This window comes from Typopeltis vanoorti, chromosome 5 (genome assembly GCF_054136105.1).
Source record: "Typopeltis vanoorti isolate ZY-2024b chromosome 5, IOZ_Tvanoo_1.0, whole genome shotgun sequence".
Classification (NCBI taxonomy): domain Eukaryota; kingdom Metazoa; phylum Arthropoda; class Arachnida; order Uropygi; family Thelyphonidae; genus Typopeltis; species Typopeltis vanoorti.
This window is the reverse complement of record NC_143553.1, coordinates 48,878,538-48,905,928: the sequence shown is the minus strand read 5'-3', so window position 1 is coordinate 48,905,928 and position 27,391 is coordinate 48,878,538. Positions and strand designations below refer to the sequence as shown.

Here is a 27,391-nt window from a genome sequence, read left to right as displayed (position 1 = left end):
GAAACTAGATGATTTTGCTTTGATCTGAACACTTAAATTGTCGGCCAAATCAGTAATTCTTTCCGCAACTGTATTTCGAGACAAAGAGATTGTTTGAAAAGCCTTCATATTTTCAGGACAAATAATTCTGCAGCTTTAATTAGACATTCCTTAATGAAATCATCTTCAGTAAAAGGTTTCGAGTGTTTAGCTATCAACTCCGACAAGACGTAGTGCATGCACCGCCGCTTTACTTTCTTCAGTCCCGACTTGAGATCTTTCAACTTTTCTTGTCTCATTAATCCCTCGTAATTATCATATTTTGATTTATGTTGTTCATAGTGACGATTAATGTTGTATAACTTTGGTACACATAACATTATTACATATTAAGCAGATTATTTTATTTTTTACTTCACAGCAAAAATACTCCAATTCCCACTTGGAAATTTCGATGTTCGTCAGCAATTTTTCGTTTATTATTATCACTTGGTTTCGATAGACATGCTGAATATTTTAATAAAAACTGATATTTTTTCTTGAACATCAACTTACCAGACACTAAATAACTGCACAAATTAATAAGCGTAACGTAAATAAACTTATTTTTCTTGTTCACCGAAAGCGAAATATTTTCTGTTACGCACACCAAACAAGACTGACGACTAGACGTGGGCGTGCCACTGGCACGTGATAGTAGATATATTATCGGCTGGTAGAAATATTGGGGAGAAATGGTTCCTCTGCGTGTAAAGGAAATGCATGCAACACGGCTATATGTAGGCAAACGTTTGGCTGGGTCTCAAAAATATACAATCACCAGCATGTGACCAGTTGATGCAACGTATTTTGAACTGATTGCGATATATCAGTATTGTTACTCTGCTCGTGTTTCCTGTAGGTGCGACTGTGACTAGTACTTAACTTGTAACGTCGTCATGTAAGTGATATTTATCGCATTTTTTATATTTCGTAACGTTTTTTTTTTTTTCAAAGTGCGGTCTCCTTAATATTTAGAATATAAAGTTTCAATCGATTATATTTATATTTATTTATTTATTTATTTATTTTTCAGATTGTAAAAACAGCTGAATAAAATGAACGCAGCCAATATTTTAATCACTGGGGCTAATCGTGGAATAGGTCTGGAATTTGTTCGGCAGTTAATCCAGTTGAAATCCAGTCCGAAGCACATATTCGCTACGTGTCGAAAACCCCAAGATGCTAAAGTAAGTTGCATAAACTTCATTCATTCTGGATGATTGAGTTACTGTCTTGTCCTAAATTCACGTTAATTAGAATGATCATGTAATAAATATATTTACAAGAAATCTAAAAAATAGAAGGCTAATTAAATACAGAATAATTTGGAACGTGATTTATATTTCACATACTTAGAGTAGCCGCAAACGTTGTCAGTTCTTGGGCAAATTCTGCAAAGAGCAGTTTCATGAGCTTAGAAAGAGCAAAACATTTAATTAATTGATGCTGCGATAATTCGATTTGCTTTTCAACCTTTTGTTTTTATTTTTTCCGAAATGTATCAAAAGTAACGCAGGCAACATTTTTAAATATTCAAAACATAGAAAGCTCGGTAACCCCCCCCCCCCTCCCTTTTCTACTAAATACAGCCCACGTTTGGGCTGTAGAGTAAATAAACCGAAATATTTGCCTTACTACACGAACGATTATTTACAACCTTAGAGCATTCCGAACTATATTCGGAGAACTTCCTTTTCTTTTTAATCATTATCTTGTGTTTTTAAAAATTATATCCGAATGATTTTAATGATTGTTTCCACGACAGATTTAATATTTGCTTAATATACGCATTACTTAACAGAGTTGATAATTTCTGAGTTTTGATATTTTCTTTCTTTAAGTTCAACGGTTAGGTTATGATTTTAGAAGAAAAGACGGAAACAAAGTTAGTAAAAATTTTCATATTCCAAATCTGGAAAGTATTTTAATTCGGACATCAATGTACAGAATATCATGCAGTTTAATGTTTAGGGATTATTAAGAACAGGAATTACTACGCGGTATAATAGAAATCTGCTTTCTTCTACAGTCCTCAGTGTTTGGATCCATAAAAGGAGTTGTAGCACTGAACATCGCTTCTGTATATTAGTTGGTGCGAGCACAACTTAGGCATTCTACCATTGGAAACTTCTTAATTATATTACGGAAACTTCTTTATTACGTTTTTTTAAGAATACTGCAGTGCTTAATGAAAATGATGTATAATTTGACGAATCGTCAAATATGCCAAAAAAATCTATTTTTGGAACTACGCAATTGCTAGCAACTCTGTATAAAGTTCTTAGCCTTGAGTAGTAGAGGTTTACAACACACTACAGATATTAATGCCGCACGCTGTACTGAAAACCGCCATCGGTATTCTTGCATGAAGGCTACGATATCACACGCTAGCCACGATCTGATGAAGTCGTGAATCCTGTACATTTCGCTTCAACCATGTAAATAAGTGCCGGCAGGAATGAACTGAGAATTTTGCTGTTAGGGACAGTGTTATATCTAGGTAACACTGTGTCACTGTCCTATAAGAGGTAGGATCTATTGTATAACTGCTAAAACGCCATGATGATAATTCTGGCACTGTTCCTTATTTCCAGAAGCGTTATAGTTATTGCGGAGTACAACTATGAATTCAAATGCATGCTTTAATATCATATAACTATACGATTTTTAGACGTTCACCGTTATAAGGAATTGTACAGTGAATGGCGTTATACAGTCATATATATGAACAGCGCAAGAGAGGAGGTAAGAGCGATGATACATAGCATCCAAACTATTTGTGTTTTCTTATTCTTAAAGGAATAGTTCTGCTTTCAAATATCGATAATTTGGTTAATAACTCCCTCATATCATTAACTAATGACATTTTTTTGTATCAGGAACTGCAGTCCATTGCTAGAAGCTGTCCACCTGAAGTTCAAGTCCATATTCTGCAAATGGGTAAGTTGCCTTTAGGTTATTAATAAAATAAAAACGAATACTGTTTAATGAATCAGAATTCCCAAGTCCCCCCCCCCCCATAGAATGAATACATTAAATAGAATACTTTGAAATGAATACCTTTTTTTTTCCAGATTTTATATCAATATATACTGTGATTATAACATATACTGTGATGAAAGGTGTAGCTGCAATGCCTCCAAAGGAAAATTCATTTGAAATAGAAAAATGCTGTTTCTTCTCTCTCTCTCTCTCTCTCTCTCTCACACACAGAGAGAGAGAGAGAGAGAGAGAGAGAGAGAGAGAGAGAGAGAATGGTAATGTAATGTCAGTCAACACTTGGTCTCTACAAATCTTTGCTAATCTACGGTATAGAGTCAATGATATTTTAAATGAAGGTTTATTTTTGGTTTCATAGCAATCTTAACTTAGCCTTAGCAAAGGAGAAAAGCTTTCATGTGAATTATCTTCACAATTAGCTGTGTTTGCTAGTTGTAGACTTCGATTTGAATTTCTGCAAGTGTCTTTAATGCACATTTCTTAGAAATCGTACACTAAAGGTATTTAAAATATTATTATTATATAACACCTCAAGAGATTCAATGACTCATCGAGAGAGGGTACATCTCTATACCCACTCTATAACTACAGCTAACTGCAACTACACCAACGCCATCTACCGCCCACCACATCTACTACCAGTAGTATTTCCACAGACAATGATAAACATCCATGCCCACAGCAGGATTCAAACCCGCAGCCTTTTAGCTGGAGAGCGGATATGCTAACCACTCGTCCAACCTGGCCGGCAATATTTTACAGTCTAAGTTTATTGTTAGTTTTGCAAATTGAAAGGGAGATAAAATATGTATAAACGTATCGTTATGTTGACAAACCTTTTATTAAAACGGTATTCGACGGTAAGAAAAAATATAGCAGCAATACCTGTATCTTCGTTATTAGTAGCTGACTAGCGACGCCGTTAAGCCTAACGAAGCTTTTTGGTTGGTTTCAATCACAGGCGGAACTGTTCCAATTTAGCAGCAAAAAGAATTGGGAAAGATGTATATACCTTCCTACATCGTTGGAATTAAAATATATATAGATGTTTTTCATACCAGGTGCTGAAACCTTGGAAAAGAACTCCATCGCATGTTAAATGAACGTTACCGGTCCGCCATTACTGGAAAATTTCTATGTGTGAATCCCGGATGTCTCGATGTCAATCATTCAATCGCAAATAAGTTGTTGTTTCTTGTCCTTTGAAGAGTCTTAGCTGTTTCCATGTGCTCCTTGAACTGCTTTGGATATGTCGATGATATTGTTTGTATAGAGCTGTTGTTCAGGATTAGGGTCTATTGCTTGCAAGGCTGCTGTAATTGCTGGACAGGTAAAAATGTGAGTGAGTGTCAGTTCAGTATTAGGGCAGTTGTTGCAGTTTCTATATGTTCTCGTATCATCTATATTCATTTTCACTCTATAACTCAGAATGTCCTCTATAATGTCCTGTTCGTAATCTTGCTATCATGGTGGAGGTCATGGTTCTGTCAGCATTAATTTCGGGAATTTGATGTTGTGTCGCTGATTTCAGTGGAATTAGTTTAGCTTTTGTTAGTGCGTTACCATCAGCAAGAGTTATCATGTCAATTTCTTGGTTGAGTTCTCTGGCCTCTTTTGCTAATTTATCAGCTGCTTCATTGTAATCAATGCCACTGTGAGCAGGAATCCATTGTAGAATGCAACCTTTTCCTAAACACTTTAATTGATTTAAGAGTTGATGGGTGTCTTCTGTGAGCTTGATATTGCCATTATTGATTGCCTCCATAGCTGATCTTGAATCACTGTAAATTATAATTCCCTTTGATTGTTGAGATGATGATAATTTTAAGTAGGCTTCGAGTGCTTTATTTATTGCATAAAGTTCGCTGGTAAAATTGGAAGCAATTCTCCCAGATCCAACTTTTATTGAAAGTTTTTCACCTTTTTTGGGAGTAGAAGGAGAATACTAGCGCCTCCATTGATCATATTGGTATCTGACGATTCATGGGTATAACTAATAACCTGTTTGGAGGATGAAAGAAGATTGATAGTATTTAGGCCTTTTTCTTTGAGCATTTCTTTTGATTCTGTTTTTTTTTTTTTTTTTTTTTTGTAGAGAGTTTGGTTAGGTTTAGATTTATTTATGGAGATATTTCGAGTTAACAGGACTGTAAAATTGAGGCTCTTTTTTTATGTGGGCATTCAGCTGATCAAGACTTATTTCCTTCCTGATAGTGTAATTTTGTAAATTTGATGATCTGTGAAGTCTGCATTTTTGATTCCAATGTTCATAAGTTTATAGGGAGATAAGATCGCTTCGGTAGCTCCTGATATTTATGAATTTTATTGTGGCAAAATGTCGTCTGTTCTCCAGCAGATCAAGCCCACATTGCTGTTGGGCTCTGATGTTGTTACTGGATGAGACTGCACAAATGATAATTTTGGATGCTTTTGCTTATACTTTGTCTAATTTTACCTTTACCTATGAAGCTGAAAGTGACCAGATCGGCGCTGCATATTCGATTATTGGCCTTATTAGTATGGTGTAAGTAGATTTGAGGATTTTTAGCTTTGTGCCTCAAATTGTTCAACGAAGCCTTTTCAGTATATTTAATTTTTTGAGAGCTCTGTTAGAAGTGTTAGAGATGTGCTGTGCAAAACGTAATTCCTGATCAAGCGTAATACCAAGGTATTTTGGATTTGTGACTTTTTCAATTATCTTGTTGTTGATCATGACTTTGGGACTGTAGGAATGTCGATTTTTCCTGTCTGTACTAAAGGTGCTTAGTTTTGTTTTATCTGGGTTGATTTTGAGTTTAAGTCCATGTGACCATTTTTATAATCCTCTCGTGGATTTGTTTAGAATCTCTTCTGATTCTGTGATTAAGTGAATGCGATGTATAATCTACTGCAGGGATGACCAACCTGTAGTGCATTGGATGATTAGAAGTGCCGCATTGGACCCAAATGATAATAATAAAAACAAGTAGGCCTATTTATGCCAAAAATAATAACCAAAAATCGATTTGTAGAAAAAAAGAGCTAAACCTTATAATTATTTTTGACGATTTCATTGTCTTATGTACATCTTTTTCATATTCAGTCGTTTGATCCTGAGGCACCAAGCCTTATTAACAACGGTGTTTCGCAGTTTTTTGTCAGTCAGTTTACAATTGATATTCGTGCGCTGCGGAGTACTGTTTTGTTTGTCTCATGTGCACATTTGCAGTTTTGTACTTTTTCAAAAATTAAACCTCGTTTTTCAGTGCAAAAGGAAAACGGAAGGTGATATTAAACGTGAATTGAATAAATACCAAGTATGCCCATATTAATATATTTTTTCAGGGAGATTGTAAGGGTACAAGAGTTGTATGACGCATTTAAACTTGTATGTGAAAATATTGGTGCAGGGAACGTGAAAGGTTAGCCACCCCTTCCCTACTATGATACGAAACGAACAGCTGAACGAGATTACATTAAGAGAAAGAGAGACGTTTTAAAAGAAATGGAACGAAAGAAAAAGAAAAGATTTGTGAATAATTCCCTTTAAGATACATCCAGAAAAATATAAGGATTGAATAATTATTCAATCCTTATTTGAAACAACAAACTATAATTATTCTTTGTTGCTTCCTTATTACTCAAGTTCCTATTGAGAAGGTAAATGTATTTTCACTGTTCTAATTTTGGAGTTTTGTGGAAAATTAGACTGAAAGCTCTGTGTTTGTGGAACTGACCGTTTTCATTAAAAAACGGAGGAACGATTCAAAAATAGTTCTATTGTTTTCACTGTAGAATATCAGAATTTCCTGAAGTAAACTGTACATGTTTTTGGTACTTCTGTTTATATCAACTGAATATGTTTGAAGTAAATCAGCGTATGGAAGATACAGGACAGAGTTGTAAGTTCAAGTAATGCATGGATTGAAGCTACTGGCAAGGAAATTTGTTGATTTTGTTTCTTTTGCGAGCGTAAGGTAATACTTTAGGAACATTTGCTTTGACTTTCAAGCCACACACACGCAAAACATATTTTTCATTGTAGGTAGCACAGTGCAACACCAAATATATAGCCCGAGATTAAACCTGTAATTTAGGGAAATACATATTTACCTTACATACCAGAATTATGAATATATAATATATTACATTGCAGATTAGTATACATTATGTGACGCTCCTTTTTCAGGTAACAAAATTACCTGAAAAATTTCCCAAATACTTTGGATTTCAAAAATAAAATTTCAGATCTTCATTTGGACATTTCTGATATCATGATCAGTTTAGATGTTGTTTCTTTATTTACAAATGTGCCTTTATCTGAAAGCATTGAATTACTACAACAGGAATTTCCTTCAGACATTGTAAACGTATTTGGTTTTGTAATACATTCTGGTTATTTTTCCTTTAAAAATAAGTTGTATCAACAAATTGAAGGCACAGCAATGGGCAATCCTCTTTCTCCTGCTATCTCCAATTTCTTTATGGAACATTTTGAACAACGTATCTTTGACAACATTTCTCCCAGACCTACTCATTGGTTCAGATATGTCGATGACATTTTTGCTGTGTGGAATGGCTCTTCGGATGAACTTTAACAATTTCTCACTAAGTTAAACGCACTTCATCCTAGGATCAAGTTTACCATAGATGTCGAATGAAATATGCAGTTAGCCTTGTTAGATCTTCTAATTCTTCGCCAACCAGATGGAAACCTACATTTCTCAGTTTATAGAAAGAATACTCATACAGGCCATTATATCCATGCAGAATCTCATCGCCATCCCAGTCAAAAGGCATGAACTATTAAAACACTGGTTCATCGGGTCCACTCCTTTTGTTCTTCATACGATCTTTTACAGAAAGAACTACAATATATAACTTCTTCCTTTCTATCTAATGGTTATAAGAATCGCTTCATTAAAAGAACTATGAGTAGTTTTAATATGTCTTCCTCTTCAAACAGAAGAAATAACGCGCATTCCTATCCCTTATGTACTAGGCATCAGTGAACGTATAGCAGAACGTATATGAGAAGACAAAAAAGTGTGTGTTTGAGGGGACACCAGCATATAATTAAATTATTGTGAAAAACTCGAAATGCTGCCGCCAGTTCGACTCTACTCTAAGAATTCCCACAGCCTTGAACAGGAAAGAAATACCCCAAACAATATTAGAAAGTAGGTACTACCATCTATAGACATCCAAAGACAAAATTTGATGACAATGACATATGGTTGTCACCCTGGGAAAATTCCAAGATATCTTATCTCAAAAACATCGCCAACAATTCCATAGGCAAACCAAAACACCATGTGATATCACAGTGACATATGTTCCCCCGAAATTTCCAAACACAACGTCACGATTCCTTATCTCTAAAATCAAACATACCACGTGATATCCCTGACAGAAGGGGTGGCCCCCCCAGCGAAATTCCAAACATTCAAAAACTTTATCTTATCACTATCCATCACCCATAATGCCATACGCAAACCATTTACTTATCTGCAACTCATAACAATACACATCCACGACATGGACGTCACTTCCCCCATTAACCCTACCCCTATTTTATTCATAGTGTCCCACCAATCACGACACGAATCCTTATCCACTAATATATTTTCCTTTTCCATTCAAAACAATAATAACGTCACTTATTTACAACTAACAAATGACGTCACTTATCTTCATCTGATAACAACACACATCCACGATTCCTTATCTTATGTTGATCTTGATCTTGTTCAAAGTGCCCTATCAATCACGACACGAATCCTTATCTCTAATCATCACCCATAATTCCATACGCGAAAAAATCAAACAACGTGACATCACACACACAGATGGTCCCCAAAAAAATTCCAAACTCATGACAGCACACACACAATGACGTCATCATCTGAACAACCAATCAGATCAGGATTCCTTATGTTATCTTGATCTTGTCAAAACCACCTACCATACTACTGCACGCCAACCAGCACAAAGAGCGCACCTAGTGGCAGGTTTTGATAACAAACTACCATTTCTCCAATTCTGCTGTGAGCATTAAACGTTGAGTTACATCCGCTGAAGCGAGCATGTGCACAATCTGTTCTTCGGATTAGTGACAATGGAACTGCTTGCTGGAGCAAATGGTAACGAAAACTTTCTTAAGAACATCATAACAGGAGATGAGACGTGGGTTTCTGGCTATGATGTTAAAAAAAAAAGATGCAATAGCTGCAGTGAGCAGGGAAATGGTTTCCTCGAACAAAAAAAAAAAAATTTCAGATGAGTCTGATTGGAAAGACATTAATATGTACCACGTTGGCATCCAGCATACATTTTTCTGTTTCCAAAATTAAAACCACTTTGAAAGGACTTCGTTTCCAAACCATAGAGGAGATTCAGGAAAATGCAATAAGAGAACTGCGTGCCATCACAGACAGTGCGTTAGAAGCATTCTAACAATGGAAGAAAGGTTGGGAACGGTGTGTCGACAGTAGACGGGAACTTCGTGAAAGGGGACAGTGCTTAAAATGTTCTAAAATGAAAAATAAAGACTTTATAGCAAAAGTTCGTCTTTCTTTTCTTTTTTTTTTTTTTGAACACGCCTTATATAAATTATCGGATGCGATTTAGGTTGTAATGATATTTTTAAGAATGAACTAAATGATTCCTTAATTGGCAAAAGAAGTTTGAGAGGGTTTTATTACCCTCCTTCTTACTGTTATGAAACGATCGCATTCATCACCAGTTTTGAATATAGATTTTTTGTTTTGGTTTGCTCCTCAATCATCAATCAATTAACTTTTTGGTTGCTTTTGGAGGAAATCTTTTTTTTTTTTGTTTATCATTTGTTTAGAAGATTGAATTTTTCATTGGGGACAGAATTTGTTCTATCCAGTTCTGTTTCTTATTTATTTTACTTTATCTCTTTTTGATTTTACATTTGCGCTGTTTAATATATCCTCGTTTTGTTTTTACGAGCGAATCGTTCATATTTTGCAGCGTTTCTCATGCATTTTATTCCACCAAGTGCTTGAACGAGGAACTATGAAAATAGCGTTTATATCCATAGCGCTCGGCAGGCTGAAGAACACCTTTCTGTTCGACTAGAAAACCTTTTTCTGAAGCCTTTCTGAAGCCAGTTGAGAGCGAATCATTCATATTTCCCGAGCTAATCTTTGCAAAGGTCAGCAAGTTTTCTTTCTGGCGCAAAGCCAGATTTTAACTTGACATTCAAAAACAGATTTGACTGTAGAACCCACGATTACAGAAATGTTATATACATTTTAAGGTTTCGACCACGAGTTTAGGGTGTCGTTTACTCTCTCTCCCCTTGAAAAGCATTAATTCACTGATAGCTTTGGCTTCATTTCAGGATTAAAAGTCGTTACCGTATTTTTATTTATTTTGTGTTTATCTGTTTTTATTACTTCTGTTATTGTATTAACATAAATTATGTTCTACACGCAAATATTAATATTTTTCTACATAACAATTGAATTAGCAGTCGTTTTTATGTAGATTTCTCACATTCCAGTTTCAGCCTAGCACGCATTGCATTGATGCAACCAATGTTTAGTGAGACCTCTTTTGATGAGAGCAAAGGCTTGTCATTTATTATAACACATTCATAACTTCATAAGAGATGGGGCGTTCAATGAACCTGATCCATGATTATTAAAAAGATGCATCATGAGATAGAAGACACCTTATGATGCATCTTTTTGATATATATCTTTGATATACCTTTTTGGTAACTTTGAACATTCCCGGTAATTATTGTTTCTATAGTTATCAAATTTCAGAAGTTGATATAATTACAAGCTCTAGTGATCCATAAATAGGAATACAGAGATCTCTCCTACTATGTATAAACAGTCACATGTATTAAACAAAATTAATTAGCTATTCATAACTGAACACTTCTGGCCCATAAAAAGACCCTTCTCTCTCTCTCTCTCTCTCTCTCTCTCCCTCTCCTTTGCTCCCTAAGTTTCATCCATAAAAAGATCAACGGAAATCAGAAGAGCTTTCCTTGTTACCATCTCAAAGTAGTGTTGCTTTTGTTTCCTCATTTCCTTAAAGAAATCCTAAAGCTTTTGCATATTCATGAAGAAATGCGGACTACATATTTGAGGAGAATATAAGATGAAATTGTATTCTTTCTACTTACATAATTATTAATATTAGTTATGCAAGATGATGAAACATTTCGAATATGTTGGCGTTTTATGTTTCATGACTTCTCAAGTGAACATATTAGAAAATGTTACACAGAACTGAAGATACAAATGGGATGAACAGTTAAAATATGGAATATTCTGATCTTATTAAATTCAGAACTTATTTTATTTTTATTATTTTTTTGGTCAATGCTGTAATTTTATGAACCTGGAATAGTTGTAGGCGCTAGCTATCAGTTAGCCAGAATCAATTGAAAATTTCTCATAATTTCTCAAAATATCTCAGTGAGAAGATATCTTTAGATTCATGGAGATATTTACATATCATGTCTATTTTCCGAAATCTGTGAACGTTGGTTTCCTGTATACTGTTGATGTAAGAATATTTGAAGGTGACGGATGAGGAGAACGTCTAAAAAAGATAACTGGTTATTTTCTTCTATTTCCATAGTAAACTTTATACGATGATGCAAGGAATTGATACTGTTTAAAAAGAAGGTAAAGAGTGTTTTGCTATGTGGCCAAATAGTAAAGATGTCATCTATATATCTTTCCCAAAAGGATGGTTGAGGGAAAATAGATGAGAAGAGAAATTTTTCTAAATGTTCTAAATAAAAGTTGGCTGAAGCAGGAGAAAGAGGACTTCCCATGGCTGTTCCTTGTTGTGAAGAATGGAGGATTGATGTTCTTGGATTCTTTTTTCAAGAGAACGTACAGTCTGTCCAAAATGGGATAGATCAGAGTTGCACAGAATTTGATAAACTCCAGGAAGAGATAGAGTTGAGCGTTTGTCTTTAGGAGAAGGAAAATGAGAAGACAATTTGTTGATAGGTGAATAAGTAGCTGTTAAATCATATTTCTTTAAAATTCTTGCGATAGGTTCTGAAATACCGGAGATATAAGGAATTGACACTCGACGTATTGAAACTTTGATGTTTTGTGGAGGATTCTAAGAATTGAGATGTTGAGTACTTTTTTCAGAAAAGCCATTGAGTTTTATGTGTTGTTGGATAGTTAAACGTTCTTTGTGTTGATAATCAAAAGTAGAACAATTAATTTTTGCTCTTCTGATGAGGCATTTTATAATTCCTGTTTTTTGACATGGATGATGGGCTGATTCTTTAAGAATATAATTACTTGCTGACATCTTTCCTAAAGACATTATAAAACTGTTCGATTTCGTAATACATTCTGGATATTTCGTATATCAAAAATAAATTTTACAGCCAAGTAGAAGGAACGGCCATGGGAAATCCTCTTTCTCCTGCTTTAGCCAACTTTTATTTAGAACATTTAGAAAAAGTTCTACTCTCATCTATTTTCCCTCAACCATCCTTTTGGGTAAGATATATAGATGATGACATCTTTACTATTTGGCCACATAGCAAAAACTCTTTACCTTCTTTTTTAAACAGTATCAATTCCTTGCATCATCGTATAAAGTTTACTATAGAAATAGAAGAAAAAACCAGTTATCATTTTTAGACGTTCTCCTCATCCGGTCACCTTCAAATATTCTTATATCAACAGTATTCAGGAAACCAACATTCACAGGTCGTTATATTCTTAAAGAATCAGCCCATCATCCATGTCATAAAAACAGGAATTATAAAATGCCTCATCAGAAGAGCAAAAACTAATTGATCTGCCTTTGATTATCAACAGAAAGAACGTTTAACTATCCAACAACACATAAAACTCAATGGCTTTTCTGAAAAAAAGTACTCAACATCTTCTCAATTCTTATAATCCTCCACAAAACAAAGTTTCAATACGTCGAGTGCCAATTCCTTATATCTCCGGTATTTCAGAACCTATCGCAAGGATTTTAAACAAATATGATTTAACAACTACGTATTCACCTATCAACAAATTGTCTTCTCATTTTCCTTCTCCTAAAGACAAACGCTCAACTTTATCTCTTCCTAGAGTTTATCAAATTCCGTGCAACTGTGATCTATCCTATTTTGGACAGACTGGACGTTCTCTTGAAAAAAGAATCCAAGAACATCAATCCTCCATTCCTCACAACAAACCTGAAATGTCTGGATTGGCTCAGCACGGGATTGAAACTGACCACAACATTTTTTGGTCCAGAACTCGCCTCTTACATAGATCCCGTTATAGGTTTGAACGTTTGTTCAAGGAAAGCGTAGAGCCCTTGCTCCACCTTCCCAACCTGAATCGTAATGACTGTATATCTATATCAAAAATCTGGGAAAGTCTAATCAAGATTACTCATTAATTTGTTTTTAAATATTATTATTATTTATTTATTTTTATTTTTTAATTATATCTCTACTTCAAAATATTCCGTTTCATACTTAGTGATATAACATCACGCGGTTTGTTCTATTTTAAACGATCTATTGTTAATGTTCTAGCTTGTATTTTATATAACTGTTCTTGTAATACCGCTGAGGATTGTCTGCTATTTCCAGAAATATCTGGTTAATTAAATATCTTTCTTGTGTTTACGTGCATTTATCATTCAGTCTTATGTCACAAGTATCCTTAAAACAGGAAATGCATAAAATTTTCAGATGTTGATTAATAACTAGTTTATTTCCAGCTACAAAAATCACGATATTACTTTTACTGAATTTTCTTAACGTTTCACAATTTCAGACATTCTTAACCAGAAGGAAATAATACAAGGAAAGGAATCTATTGAAGAAATCGTCGGAGAAAGCGGTTTGAACTTAGTTATCAATAATGCAGCAGTTCTGGAATGTACTGAGTTTCCCAATATTTCGGTTGAAGATATGCAGTTTCATTTCAATACAAATGCAGTAGGCCCTCTAGTGGTGATACAAGTAAGTGAAAACTTGAAAACTATCGCTGATCAGAAAAAAAAATCTTATATCTCATCCACATTTATTAATTATGTGCTTCAAATACTGTGATATGTATATTTTTATTTTTAATTGCGTTCTTTTCTCCCACAGACGATGTTGCCTCTTCTGAAGAAAGCAGCAACGTCTTCCAAAATTGAAGGGATGAGTTGTTCTAAATCAGCTGTTGTTAATATATCTTCTCAAGGTGGTTCCCTTGCCAGTACAGGATCAACTCCTTTTGTTCCTGTTTTATCTTATAGAGTTAGCAAAGTAAGTCATTAACCAAAGAATCTCTTGTATTCTTCATGATAAATCATTACAGCTCTTTTATTAATTCGATTAGTGAACTTTTCGCAATTAAACTGTTGATACGTGGACGAGCATGCATATATTGCAATATATGCAATATATATATATATATATATATATATTTTTTTTTTTTTTAAGAATCGAACGACTAGAACCAAGATTTAAGCAAAAAGGTTTTAATATTAAAACACTACTAGTTTCGGCTTGTAACAGTCTTCATCAGGTGACATTATAAAAGAAAGAAAAAAGAAAAACACTGAAGCTTTAATAAACTAAGAACATCATAGAGAGTCTCTATACATAATTAACATTAAAACATTGTGGTTGTATTTAAAGCTGTTCTCTCGTTTGTGGTATTGTTGGAAAAGTACGTGCTAGTAGCATCTCGTGAACGCCAGTATATGATTACAGCTGAATGACTGTCTGGGAGGTGTTGTAGGTCAAGTTATTATTTAGATGAACAGGATTGAAGATGATTTCCCTAGATTCTATATATAATAATATTTATATTATATATAGATTTTAGTAAAAATCTATATATAATATAAATATAGATAAAAAGATAAATATAAATATAAAAAAAAATATAAATATATAATAATATTTATATTATATATAGATTTTAGTAAAAATCTATATATAATATAAATATAGATAAAAAGATAAATATAAATATAAAAAAAATATAAATAAAATGTTTTAGTAAAACAGAGCCTTATCAACTTTACCTATATAAATTGCAACAAGGTGTATGAAGTTTTAATAAAAATCTCTGGAGGAGATATTGATGGGAATAAATTTTTAACTTGGGTATATTGTATATTAGGATAACCAAGCAATTTTATATGCTTGGTTATTTTCGCTCTTAATCCCAAGTATGCAAACAATTAAGTTTGCGCCTGAAATGCATTGCAGTAAACATCTAGTGAGATGTGCTTTACATTATGGGAAAATACTAAGAATAATGATTAGAACTTTTTCCACCTTTACAATGAGTTACGCTGGTGTTGTACCATCTTTCGACTTGAACTTTGTTTCAGGCGCAAACTTAATTAATTATATATAATATATAATTATATATAAATATATATTATATATAATATATATATATATTATACAAGTATGCAAATAATATATATATATTATTTGCATACTTGGGATTAAGAGCTAAAATAACCAAGAATATAAAATTACTTGGTGATCCTAATATAGAATATACCCAACTTAAAAATTTATTCGCATCAATATCTCCTCCAGAGATTTTTATTAAAATTTAATACACCTTGTTGAAACGTATATAGGTAAAGTTGATAAGGCTCTGTATTACTAAAAACTTATATATATGAATGGTTAATCGACCGTGAGATGCGGTGATTGATTCATTCAATCCAATACCCTTGGAGGGTAATGGATGGCAATGCTGTAGCCAATGAAGTTCTAACTGAGGCTCGGCTATTGCTGTTACCCTCCTGCCATGATCAGAGCTTTAATAGCTCAATAACACCTTATCCCTACACTGTCCTCTACAGATAACGGGGAAGATGAAAAGCATTCTTGCTTCGCCCCTTTAAGCCAGTCCTTATAAGGACTATAAGGAACCTTATATATGGTATATATATGGTATATATGGTAAGAGGAGACAGAGAATCTAAAATCTAATACCTTTGGATGGCAATGCTGTAGCTAATGAAGTTCCAATTGAGGCTCGGCTATTGCTGTTACCCTCCTGCCATGATCAGAGCTTTAATAGCTCAATAACACCATATCCCTACACTCTCCTCTACAGATAACGGGGAATAGGAAAAGCATTCTTGCTTTGCCCCTTTAAGTCAGTCCTTATAAGGACTGTAACGAACCTTATAAATACAGGGTGTTCGGGATAAATTTGACATATTTATAATTAATTATATTTTTCCGTAAGTTACATGTATTAACACACACTTCTCTTCATTTAAAAGTTTGGACCCTTCTTCATTCATATACAAGATGTCAGAAAGGATGGATAGCTGGAACCCACCTGAATCATGGAAGAGAATAACTTGTATCATGATGATTCGTGCCCGCCATCAAAATAAGGATATTACGACTGCTGCCCAATGCTCCCTGAATACAGTAAAAACAATCAGGCATGAACTAGAGACTTGCAATGGTGACTACGAGGATGTAGCAAGAAGAAAGATCCCTAGCAGACGATCTGATTCCGTTCGTACAGCAGAATTCCTCGCAAATCTGCAGGAACAGGTGTTGAAGAACCCTGGCATTGGAATTCGGGCTTTGTTCGTGGAGTTGCTAACTGTAGTCAAGCCCTGGATAACAAGGGTAGCCAATGGTAGGCCGTATGTATGGCAGCAGGATTCGGCCCCTTGCCACACCTCTGGGAAAAGTCAAAAATGGTTGTCTGAAAATTTCTACGACTTCACCAGTCCAAATGTTTGGCCTCCAAACTCCCCAGAATTAACCCCATGGATTATTTTGTATGGGGCGCAGTTGAAAAAGACACCAATCGCACTTCCAGTAATACAAAAGCCCAGTTAATGGATAAAATTAAAACAGTTTTTGCGGCCCTTCCCAGGGAGACTGTAGCATCAGCTTGTTCGAGGTTCCGAAGCAGAATTGAAGCTGTGATCGATGCTAATGGTGGTTATTTTGAGTAAATCTTGTTGATAGTATTGTAATTAACTCTGCCTGTAATGTTTTGTTTGTCAATTCATTAAATTTAATAGATACAAAGAAGATTTTCTTTTTCCTTACGAAACTGTCAAATTTATCCCGAACACCCTGTATATATATAGTTTTGAGGATTGACTCGAGATGTATATATTTATAAAATTAATTTTTAACTGTCTAGAACCCGAGAAAATATAACAAAAAAACTTTAATAAATCACGACTAGTTTCTTCTGTGTCCCGACTTCTTCAGGTGAGTAAGAAATAACCTAAAACTATATATATATATATATATATATATATATATATATATATATATATATATATATATATATATATATATATATATATTCAGTATATTTGAGTGGTGTATTTATTATTTTATTATTATTTTTAATCAGGCAGCTCTCAACATGGCCATCAGAACGGTATCTCCTCTTGTGAAAGAAGACAATATCCTTATGGTGATTGTTTGTCCAGGTTGGGTGAAGACAGACATGGGAGTTTTCGTTGCTGAATTTTTCGTAGAACCAGTGGACTATTCTCATTTATACGAAACCGAAGAGAGTGTTAAATGTTTGATTTCAACCATGGCAACGTGGGATGAAAGTCATCACGGAAGATATTTCGATAAAAATGGAGAACCAATTCCATGGTAGTTCAGTGAAGTTCAATGAAATTTAAAACTAAAATTTAATATATATATATGTGTGTGTGTGTTGTAAGAATTGCAACCGCCTGTTATCAAACATGAGTAAAGAAATAAATATTTTTAACAAGTTAAACTGTGTTTTTTAATTGGGAGAGTCATAATCTAATACGATAACGAACTAATCATTTAACATGATATTAAATGAATCATTCAATGAAACATTCATTTCCTGTGAGTTATTTTAGGAATTTAGTGATGTAAGGGGGGCGAATCCTTTCCTTCATCCTCGTGTCAGATTAAGACATCGTTACTGGAAGGCTAAAGTCGTTTTAGTTTTCATGCTTCGCTACAAAGTTGAAATGACCGATCACGTATTCAATCAACCATCAATTGTACTAAATATTTTATAAGATAATGTTGTGTAAGTTATAATATTTGTAAGTCATAATGAGTTATACGCAATAAGTTATAAGTTCAAAATATTGCATAAGTCGTGGAATCCTCATAAAACAAGAAAATCAATATTACGAAGAAATGCTTCAGGATTAATGGAAGTGAGAGTGAAGAGTGAGAAAGATAAAACGAGGTCCAGGACTGTTTTGTGGCGAAAGGACTTCAGCTCACCCGGCGCTACAGTTTAGCCTACAGATGTTCAATAGGGTTGAGATCAGGGCTCGTGAAGGCCAGTCAAATGTGGTGATGTTTATGTGCACAAAACAAGCAGCTGCAGAAGCAGCCTTATGACTCGGTGCATTGTCTTGCTAAAAGAGACAATGTACACTTCCGTAGAAACGTTACAAAGAGGGAAGCATTGCATTGTCGAGAACGTCGAGATTCCTCTAGGATTTCAATGTTCGTGCACCACAAACAAATGTCCGAGGCCAAAGCAGGAAAAAAAAGGATCATAACATCACACTGTCACCTCCAAATTTCATAGTTGGGCGGTAAGTACTGTAATAAGAAGGGTTTTCCGGACATCGGCACAACCAAACTTGTACATCTTCTCTGTAGAGGTTGTACCGTGATTCGCCGTTCCATAACAGATTTCCAAGTTTCACTGCACACTCTCATAGCAATAATGCGGACAGCACTGCATGTTGATTCGGGTAATGAGGGGGCTTGCATATTACTGTGCTACCATGGAGACCCAAGTTGTGGATATTAGTTCTGAATGTTTATTTTTGCAGATTCCTGTTCCAGTCGATGCCTAGAACTCCGCATTCAACGTGTCTAGAAAACCGACATTCGAATGTCTGTTTAGCATATTATCCTTGGTGTCTCCCTAAGGTCAGGTTTGGTGAATGTGGTGGATAGTCTACTACGGGTAGCACTTTACTCCCTGCGCTTACATCTCAGTATGGTATCACTGATTCTTGACTAAGATGGCCCAATGTTTCAACAATTTGCCGAACAGACAAGCTCACAAAATGGTGTTATCACAACGCCTCTTTCAAACTCCGCGCAGTCATTTCGCTCGGACACAGTTGCACTGTTGGGAGCATCACATTTTTCCAATTTATTCCGACTATAAACACGTGGGTCGTTACATGACATGTAGTGGTGTTTTTTCCAAGCATTGTATATAGGTGTTGTTATCTAGTGAATAAGTTGCTAATGACGACAAAATCCATCGTAAATCCTTCTGATGGGTAAGGACGTAATCTATATTGTTCGCATTAACTGAACCACGTTGATTAGGTAGCGGTGAAATCGCACGAGAAGAATGAAGTTGAATTTATTTATCTGATGCGAGACAATTTCTTCCAGCAGCATGTGCCAAAAAGAACTCGAAGACAAGTAATATTGGGAAGTGACTGAATTTATGGATGTTCCAAATGCTCTTCATCGAAACCTAACTGATGTTGATAGGATAGTTACTGCTATCCGCATAATCTTCTATATCTTGTGTGTTCCTTGGCTGATTTCTCTTTTTCATATGAGACCGACTAATTCACATTTAGTTGAAAGCCCATATAATATTTCATCTAAATACTGCTTGTGTTCTCAGTAATTTTATTTTATATTTTATCTGCAGAAAACTCACGTTCAAAACGTAAAATGTTCTTCCTACCTCTTTATGACAAATGCTAATGAACTTTAGTTAAAACGGTGCCCAGTTAAGGTTCTTCGCATCCTAGACATTATTGGAACCAATGTGTTTTCAGTGTATGCAATGATGACAAGGAAGCCTTAAGACACTTATATGAGAAAACTACACACCGCAAAATAATGCTGATACTCCAAGGAAATATTAGGATCAAGCAACAGTTCTGAGCAAATACCAGGAAATCAGTCCTTATATTTTAGTATTGATTCAAGGACAAAAGCTGTATCACTACTGATATTGTCCTCAATGGACTAGTAATTCTATTGTACGATATACCTGATGACAATTGTGCGCCTAAAAAAGATAAGAATGTAAAGAACATTTGAAAAGTTTTGTACCTCATTCTGTTTTTCTGTTATTTATTTCACAAAAGGTTTTTACAAAAAAATAAAAATCAGTGTTCATATAGGAATAAGCTTGCGAGGTGAGGAAAATGTATAAAATAATAAACATTGGATGCGATTGTGTGTTGCTACATTTCTGCCAGTCATTTTTCGTCTGATGACAAAGGAGGTCGTTTTAAAATTTGGCAGCACATTCGTAGTTATTGCCACATTTCGGGTAGTTGCTCTGCAATCGTTATTTAATGATTATATATAGATTTCGCGGTTATTCAAAATACACGCTCGTCTGTATTGCTTAATATTTATTATGTTAAGGGGAGTTAGAGTGTGCATGTCGTATTTTCTCTGATGTTTGTTGTTTGCATTTGATTCCTTCAGACATTTTTATTTTTTTCAGTAATAATTGAAATATCGAGTTCGATTATATGCGAGGGATGCACGAAGTATTTTAATTACCAGAGCAAATCGTGGAATAGGTCTGGATTTGTTAGGCAGTTAGTGCAATTGAAAACACCTTCTAAACACCTCTTTGCCACAAAAAGGTGTGGAAAACAGGTGTTTAGAAGGTGGTTTCTTTTAAACACCTTCTATTTTAAACAGGTTTAAATCAAATTAATTACGGTGTAGTAAAAGTAGACCTCGTAAGATTTACAAGCTTTTTAACATGCCAATCGTGCAACTAGAGAATTGCACTGTTCTTTGCAACTTTCTTCCGTGTCATGAAATATAAAATTTTAGTAATTAAATAATTGCAAAAAAATTAATGATAAAATCAGTATACTTGAAGTAACATAAATCTTCATTAATGCATGGTCATATGCAGACAAGAATGATTTTTTCATTTCTCACTTTCATTTGAATTAAAATCTGCGTAGCTCGCGCAGTTTTTGAGTCTTAACATGACCAGATTTTAAAAATTCAAAGTATCGTATCAGAAAGCTTCACTAAATTATGATTGCACTTGATGCTGTGTACTTGTTAAAGTGCGACGTTTCATGATAACATCATGAAATAAGGTTATTATATTGCAATCTCAAAGGATTATTATACTCATATTTATAAAGTTCAAACTTCAGTTAAGGCTTTATGTAGTAGAATTTCTTTTTAATTCGTCACAAAGAGGAGTCAGGGTCGGTAGTCACTCAGTGTGAAGAATTGACTTAGTGTTAAAAAAACAAAACACATAGCAGCTTGGACATAAATCTGTATGGTTTTTATTATTGGCGACATCATGCTTGTTTCGTATCAACAGTGCAAATCATGCAAACAGCTCAAATTGTCCCTGTTTAGCTATGAAATGAGGGCAACATTTAACATATTTCTTCTCTCTCTTTCTTTCTCTCTCTCTCTCTGTACGTCATACATACCAGAATTCATACTTATTCCCCCTTGTGCTATTGTAAGAAATCTTAATCTTATTTTCAATGGGTCATGTTTCAATCGGAAAACTGTTTCTTGAAATTCCTGATCCAAACATTTTCACATAAGCAATTCCTATTTGAAACAAAGCACTTATTCTACATTCCAATAAGCTCGTTTTCCTTATCTTAGCTTGATTTTCAAAGAAGTGCGTTCAAGGTGTTAAATAGAAGAACCAGACATACCGTAATTAGTTCTCATAGAAAATTTCATCTATTCCGATTATTATATCAAAAGTAAAATTGCTGAAAGAAAACTAAGAGCACATTTAAAACTGACTTTAAAACTTTATAAAGGCTTGTACCATGTCCTTATGGCAGTCATATTTTCTGGTCTCTTCCAAATGCTGTTGACCATAGCTTTAAAAAAATCGTATATTTTGCACCTGAATAATTCCACTGCATCGTTACCCACGCGGAAAAATGCTATTCTCTTCTTATTTTACGTGTAATTCTTACACGAGAGAAGTCTCGGTAGGTAAATCAGTATTAACGATGTCCTTCTGTTGGAAAGACCAGAGTTTGAATTCTGTCTAGGTTCCGAAGAACATTTTCAACTGAACATGAGTTAGCCTACCTCATACAGGAACAGCACGGTTTATCTTGTTGACACTCTAGGGTTTTACAATTCCGTTAAACAAGCATACCGACAAGACCAATCAGACAAGATAGATTACTTTCCCTATCGTAAACAATAAATCAGATTCTACAAGTCAAGTTACTCGCGTGTGAAGCCTTTGGTATTAGTTCCAATTGCCTCACACACGAGTAACTTGACTTGTAGAACCTGATTATTGCTTTCTTGCATACATGATATTTAAACACCCAAAGCATTTAATGCTCCCTTCGATTTTTCATGTGAAACCTATCAAGAAGAAAAATCCGAAGGATCTTGTTCGAATTGAATGCAACGATGCATCAGGTACCGAGCATTTTTCTAATTGTATGGAAGGTTCTTTCTCCAGCGATAATACCTGTTCTGTGGAATGAATTTATTTATATATATAATAAATTCATCCAACCGCTAAGTGACGTTATATTCTTTGAGTGAATGGTGCCCTTAACGACTCCATAAAAACGCTTGACTCATTGCTGAAAGAACAGTTTGTTGATTAATGATCCATCTCTCACTAAATGATTGCAATTTTTCTGCCATTTGTATTTTATAAATATTTGCATGGACAATGTTATTCAGAATTGGTACATGCATTCTCCCATCCTCTTTTAAATCTGTTAAAAGTTATGCAGGAACAATTCGGTATCCCTCTAGAGTAGTTCAGTTTCAAACTTGTAGAAGAATCATTATTCATTCATTCCTTTTGCTTTATTTTGAACATTCTTCCTTCTTATGTATTCTTCATATTTAATCACCAGTCCAACTACAGTACTAACAGATAATAATTACTTTTATTAATAATAAAAGTAATTATCAGTACTAATACTCAGTGGTATCGGGAAAGATTCAAAGGGTTCGAATATCAGAAGGACTTCAGTGACCAGGATATTTTACCAGTGATCGAAGTTATCACGCCATAAAAGGCGCATAGGTAAGATTTTTCGAAAGACTCCAATAAGCAGAATTAGCAGAAGCTATGCTTCTGCTAATACTAATGTATTAAGCTTTTAGTGTTACAATGAAAATGACTAAAAACAGCTAAATCTTAAAACAAAAGAGCTAAAAAGGAGTTAAAAATAAAAATTCGAAGCTAAAATTTTAAATGTAGTAGCTGATACTTTTAAGTTACTTACTTTATTCAAGTTGAAGTGATACTTGCATATAAGTAGCTAAATACATCTTCCATGTGGTCTTCTGCGCTTAATTCACCCACGTTTTCACTTAGATTTTCAGCTTTATTATATGTGGCCATCATAGTATAGATGCTGGTAAATGATAGTCTGTAAGCACTTGTTGTTACGCCTGAAGCCATACTTTACTAACAAAATAGCTGTCAGCATTGGTAATTCCATCTTGTTTCGTAATTTAGTTTTAACTACATTCACGGAACAAAAATTCGTTCAATTTCCGCATTAGAATTTAACAGTATTAATAAATTTATTGCACACTGAGCAATTTCTTTAAATGGATTCGTTCCAGATGCATCTTTATATTCTCGTGCTTCAGTCTAGAATAGCTTGGTGTTTTTTTTATATTTGTCCACTTATTTAAGTGGATAGTATTGTACTGGTATTCAGCAGCAGCTACATCTTTTTCTGTTTTCAGCATTATTTCTCAGATGGGAATAACAGGTTCTTTTATATGTTTTAGGATATTGTCAACAGAAAAAGAAGACATTATTCTTAAAACATACAAGTCTTCAGGCAACCTTTGCTTAAGCTGTTTGAAGAGACCAACAAGAAGAAACTCTCTTGCTCTACTTCTAAGATTTCGCTCATCATTTTGCGTATTTTTCTTTTGTATCATCAATTCTGAAATTTTTCTTTCAAATCTGTAACCAAGATTTGGATTGGGATCCAAATAGTCATCAATCTCTGACTCTAGAGGATCGACTGTGGATGATGGTAGCAGTAACATATTAGCAATAGAGCGAATCAAACGAGAAAGGTCTTCAAATAATTTCATCTTATCCGCACTGTTAGATTCGAAAATTTTGTTAACTTGCTGAACTTGAAATAGAACAGGAAGCAAAAATAAAAGGTATAACAGATTCCTTTCATCTTTGTACATCTCCCACAAAATTTGAGCTTTGTAACATTTCTCAGTCACACTCATGACTTCGAAGTGAGTTTTTAATTCCAACCACTGGCTGAGAATTCTGTCTACTGCGGGTTCAACGGAGAGCCACCTTGTTGCACAATTGCTTACAATTTTCATAGGAGCATCATTCTCGTTGATAGTTTGATACAGCTCTTTGTATGTTGCTTGTATTGAAGAAGAATGTGAAAACCACTTATACGTTTCGGCAACTAAAAATTCTAATTTTTTTTGGGAGAAATTCTGCACAAGTGTGAGACATTGCCAGTTGTAATGAATGGCATACACATCTAATTAAAATTGAGGAGGGAATATATGCCTTCAGTTGTTCATAAACGCCATTATTGACACAACCGTAACACTGGCGTTGTCTGTACCAATTGCAATGAAATTTTTAATGTCCAGTTTCTTGGTCAAGAGCTCTTTTTCAGTGCAGCCACAATACCACTAGCGTCATACTTTTCTAGAACCACCATGCTCAGAAATGTATGCATGATTTTGTTGAATTTTGATATAATAATTGATGGCCACTCCTGAAATCTTATTCACTGTAATATCATTCGATTCGTCTATTAGCAAGCTGAAATTTTTATCTCCTATGTCCACAATTAGATCTTCAAAATGCTCACTTAGAATATTCTTTACAATTGCAGAGCACTTAGTTCGATGCATTTTTACCTTTGGCATAATTTGACTGTCTGGGATGATATTTTTGCAAAGATCTACCAGATAATCGCAGCTGCTGAATGATGAGTGATAACAAAGAAATAATGCTAACCTACCTTCAAAGTTCGCGGTCTCACCAGACTTTTTCACAAGGATATTTGTAATAGGAACAGCCTTATATACGAGGGCTGTTCAATAAGTAATAAGACTAATTTTACTGTTGGGAAACCACTCATCACAATATTAATTTCTGTGGAATAAAGAAATGTTGCTGTCTGTAATAACAAAAGAAGTTGATAGATGGTATACGGGCTGATGTGCCAGAGTATCACGTGACTAAACGCAAGCTTGTTTCGGCGCCCCTACGAGCCGCGACCAGTCGTCGAAATGGAAGCGTCCTTGGAACAGCGTTATGCGATTAAATTTTGTGTGCGTTTGCAAAAATCGGCATCGGACACTTTTAACGCAAAGCTTTCCACGATGAAGCAATCTCAAGAGCAAGTGTTTTTCGCTAGCATAAAACTTTTAATGAAGGAAGGCAAAATGTGGAAGATCTTGAACGTGATTGAAGACCTTCAACGTCCATCACAGAGACAGTGATCAACACAGCAGCGATTATCATCAAGGAGGATGATAATCGCAGAATTACAGTACGCCAGCTGCATGTTGTCCTGAATATTTCTGTGGGAAGTATTCACTCAATCATGGCTGAACATTTGGGACTGAAACGTGTTTGCGCCCGATAGATTCCCAAACTCTTGACACCGGAGCAAATGCAGCATCGAGTGGATGTGTGCACAGAATGGAAAGAAAGACTGGAACAAGAAGGCGACAACTTCTTAAAACGCATCATTACAGCAGATGTAGCTTGGTTGTATCACTATGACCCTACAATGAAACAACAAAGCAGTGAATGGAAGCATCCATCTTCGCCTACCCCCAAGAAAGAAAAAACTGTAATATCGGCTGGTAAAGTTATGACCATAATGTTTTTTGACTACGAAGGCATTGTTTACCAACACACTGTAGAACCTGGGAATACTGTAAACGGCTCATACTATGCGGATGTTTTACGGACAATGGTACAGCACGTCAAAAGGAAGCGTCCATTGCTGAAGAATGGCTTCTTATTGCACCACGATAATGTAAGGCCACATATTGCTGGTTGTGTAGTGGACGTTTTGCAGAAGAACAAGTGGTTTCTTGAGCTGTTTCCTCAGCTCAAGAAACCACTAAGAGGCCGCCATTTCGGAAGCAACAAAGCGTGTGTAAAAACTGCGGAGGCCGTTTTGAAAGGACTCTCAAAAACGGACTTTCACATGTGTCTAAGAAGTGGACGCAACGTTGGGACAAATGCATCACGTCTCACGGTAGTTACTTCGAAAAAAACCATGTAAATGATGACGATTAAAGGTAATCTGTTTTCTGTATAAATATAGTCTTATAACTTATTGAACAGCCTCCGTAGAACTGCAGGAAGGTATTTCTTAGTTTCTTTATACTTTACAAGCTGACAATATTTAGCAGCTATATCACATTTGCAAAACTTACAGTGGCCTTTTGTAGCGTCACCAGGAACTTCACACAACTATTTACAAAACATTCCCATTTGCAACCACTCCCTCCTAAATTTTTGCTTGTAAGCTTTATTTTTCTCTTTGCTCATTTTTGAAGAAGGGTATACAACTCTTTACTGCAACGAATTACGACCAGTCTTTGAAAACTTGCCACTCGCTATCATAACTACCAACCAGAACTCCCTGCAAAGACTAACTTGTAGCGGTGCTATCAACTTTAAGGCGACAAAATGGCAGACTGTTGGGCCACTGATACATGTGGAATTACCGGGCTGGTAAGTATGATAAGCTTAGGAGATTGCTTGGATCAGTGGCATGGCATGTTAGACTGCAAGGGCTGGATGTTGATAGTGCATGGGAAGTGGTTAAGGAGTGTTTGAGGGAGATAATAGCAGACTGCATACCCAGAGTTCGGAGAATAAATCAAGTGGGAGTTGAATGAATGAATAATACCATTAAGCTTGAGCTGAAAAAAAGAAACAATTCTGGATGAAATATAAGGAGAAAGGTGATCTGTAGGCACACGAACAATTGCGTAGTTTGGTCATTTGACGGAATTTGAAGGAAAGATGGATATATATATATATATATATATATATATATATATATATATATATATATCCAAAAATTATTTATTGGTATGAGGCCTACTAGGGAGGGAGAATCAGGGAAACTAGATCATGATGGGAGGAATGGCGAGACCGTATGCATAAGAGCGATCAAGTTTGGTATCTCTGTTAATGATACGAATATGTATTAATCACTTCCTCATGGACGTGATTAATTGGCCGACTTTATGCTCGTCCGGTTCTGACTTATTCACTGTGTGCCAGGATAATTGTATAAGTGATTCATACAATATAACGAGGGATCAAAATATTGCGTTATGCAGACTACTGCGAACAATATCCAAATAAGCCGA

The 27,391-nt window shown here is 35.0% G+C and overlaps 1 protein-coding gene across 1 annotated transcript; it reads left to right on the top strand.

The window, feature by feature from the left end:
* Positions 1-695: 695 nt before the first annotated feature.
* Positions 696-17,777, top strand: LOC150106382 (uncharacterized). Its single transcript, XM_090392414.1, has 6 exons — positions 696-919; positions 1,055-1,208; positions 2,901-2,961; positions 13,809-13,996; positions 14,129-14,287; positions 17,394-17,777. The coding sequence occupies exons 2-6, from the start codon at positions 1,077-1,079 to the stop codon at positions 17,649-17,651; spliced, it is 798 nt and encodes a 265-aa protein (XP_090248540.1). The 5' UTR covers positions 696-919; positions 1,055-1,076; the 3' UTR covers positions 17,652-17,777.
* The last annotated feature ends 9,614 nt before the right edge of the window (positions 17,778-27,391 follow it).

Bases quoted from the DNA above. Each gene is read 5' to 3' on its own strand.
- LOC150106382 (XM_090392414.1), top strand. From the start codon at position 1,077: ATGAACGCAGCCAATATTTTAATCACTGGGGCTAATCGTGGAATAGGT. The intron at 1,209-2,900 runs GTAAGTTGCATA...TTTTTGTATCAG, and splicing joins GAAAACCCCAAGATGCTAAA to GAACTGCAGTCCATTGCTAG. The intron at 14,288-17,393 runs GTAAGTCATTAA...ATTTTTAATCAG, and splicing joins TATCTTATAGAGTTAGCAAA to GCAGCTCTCAACATGGCCAT.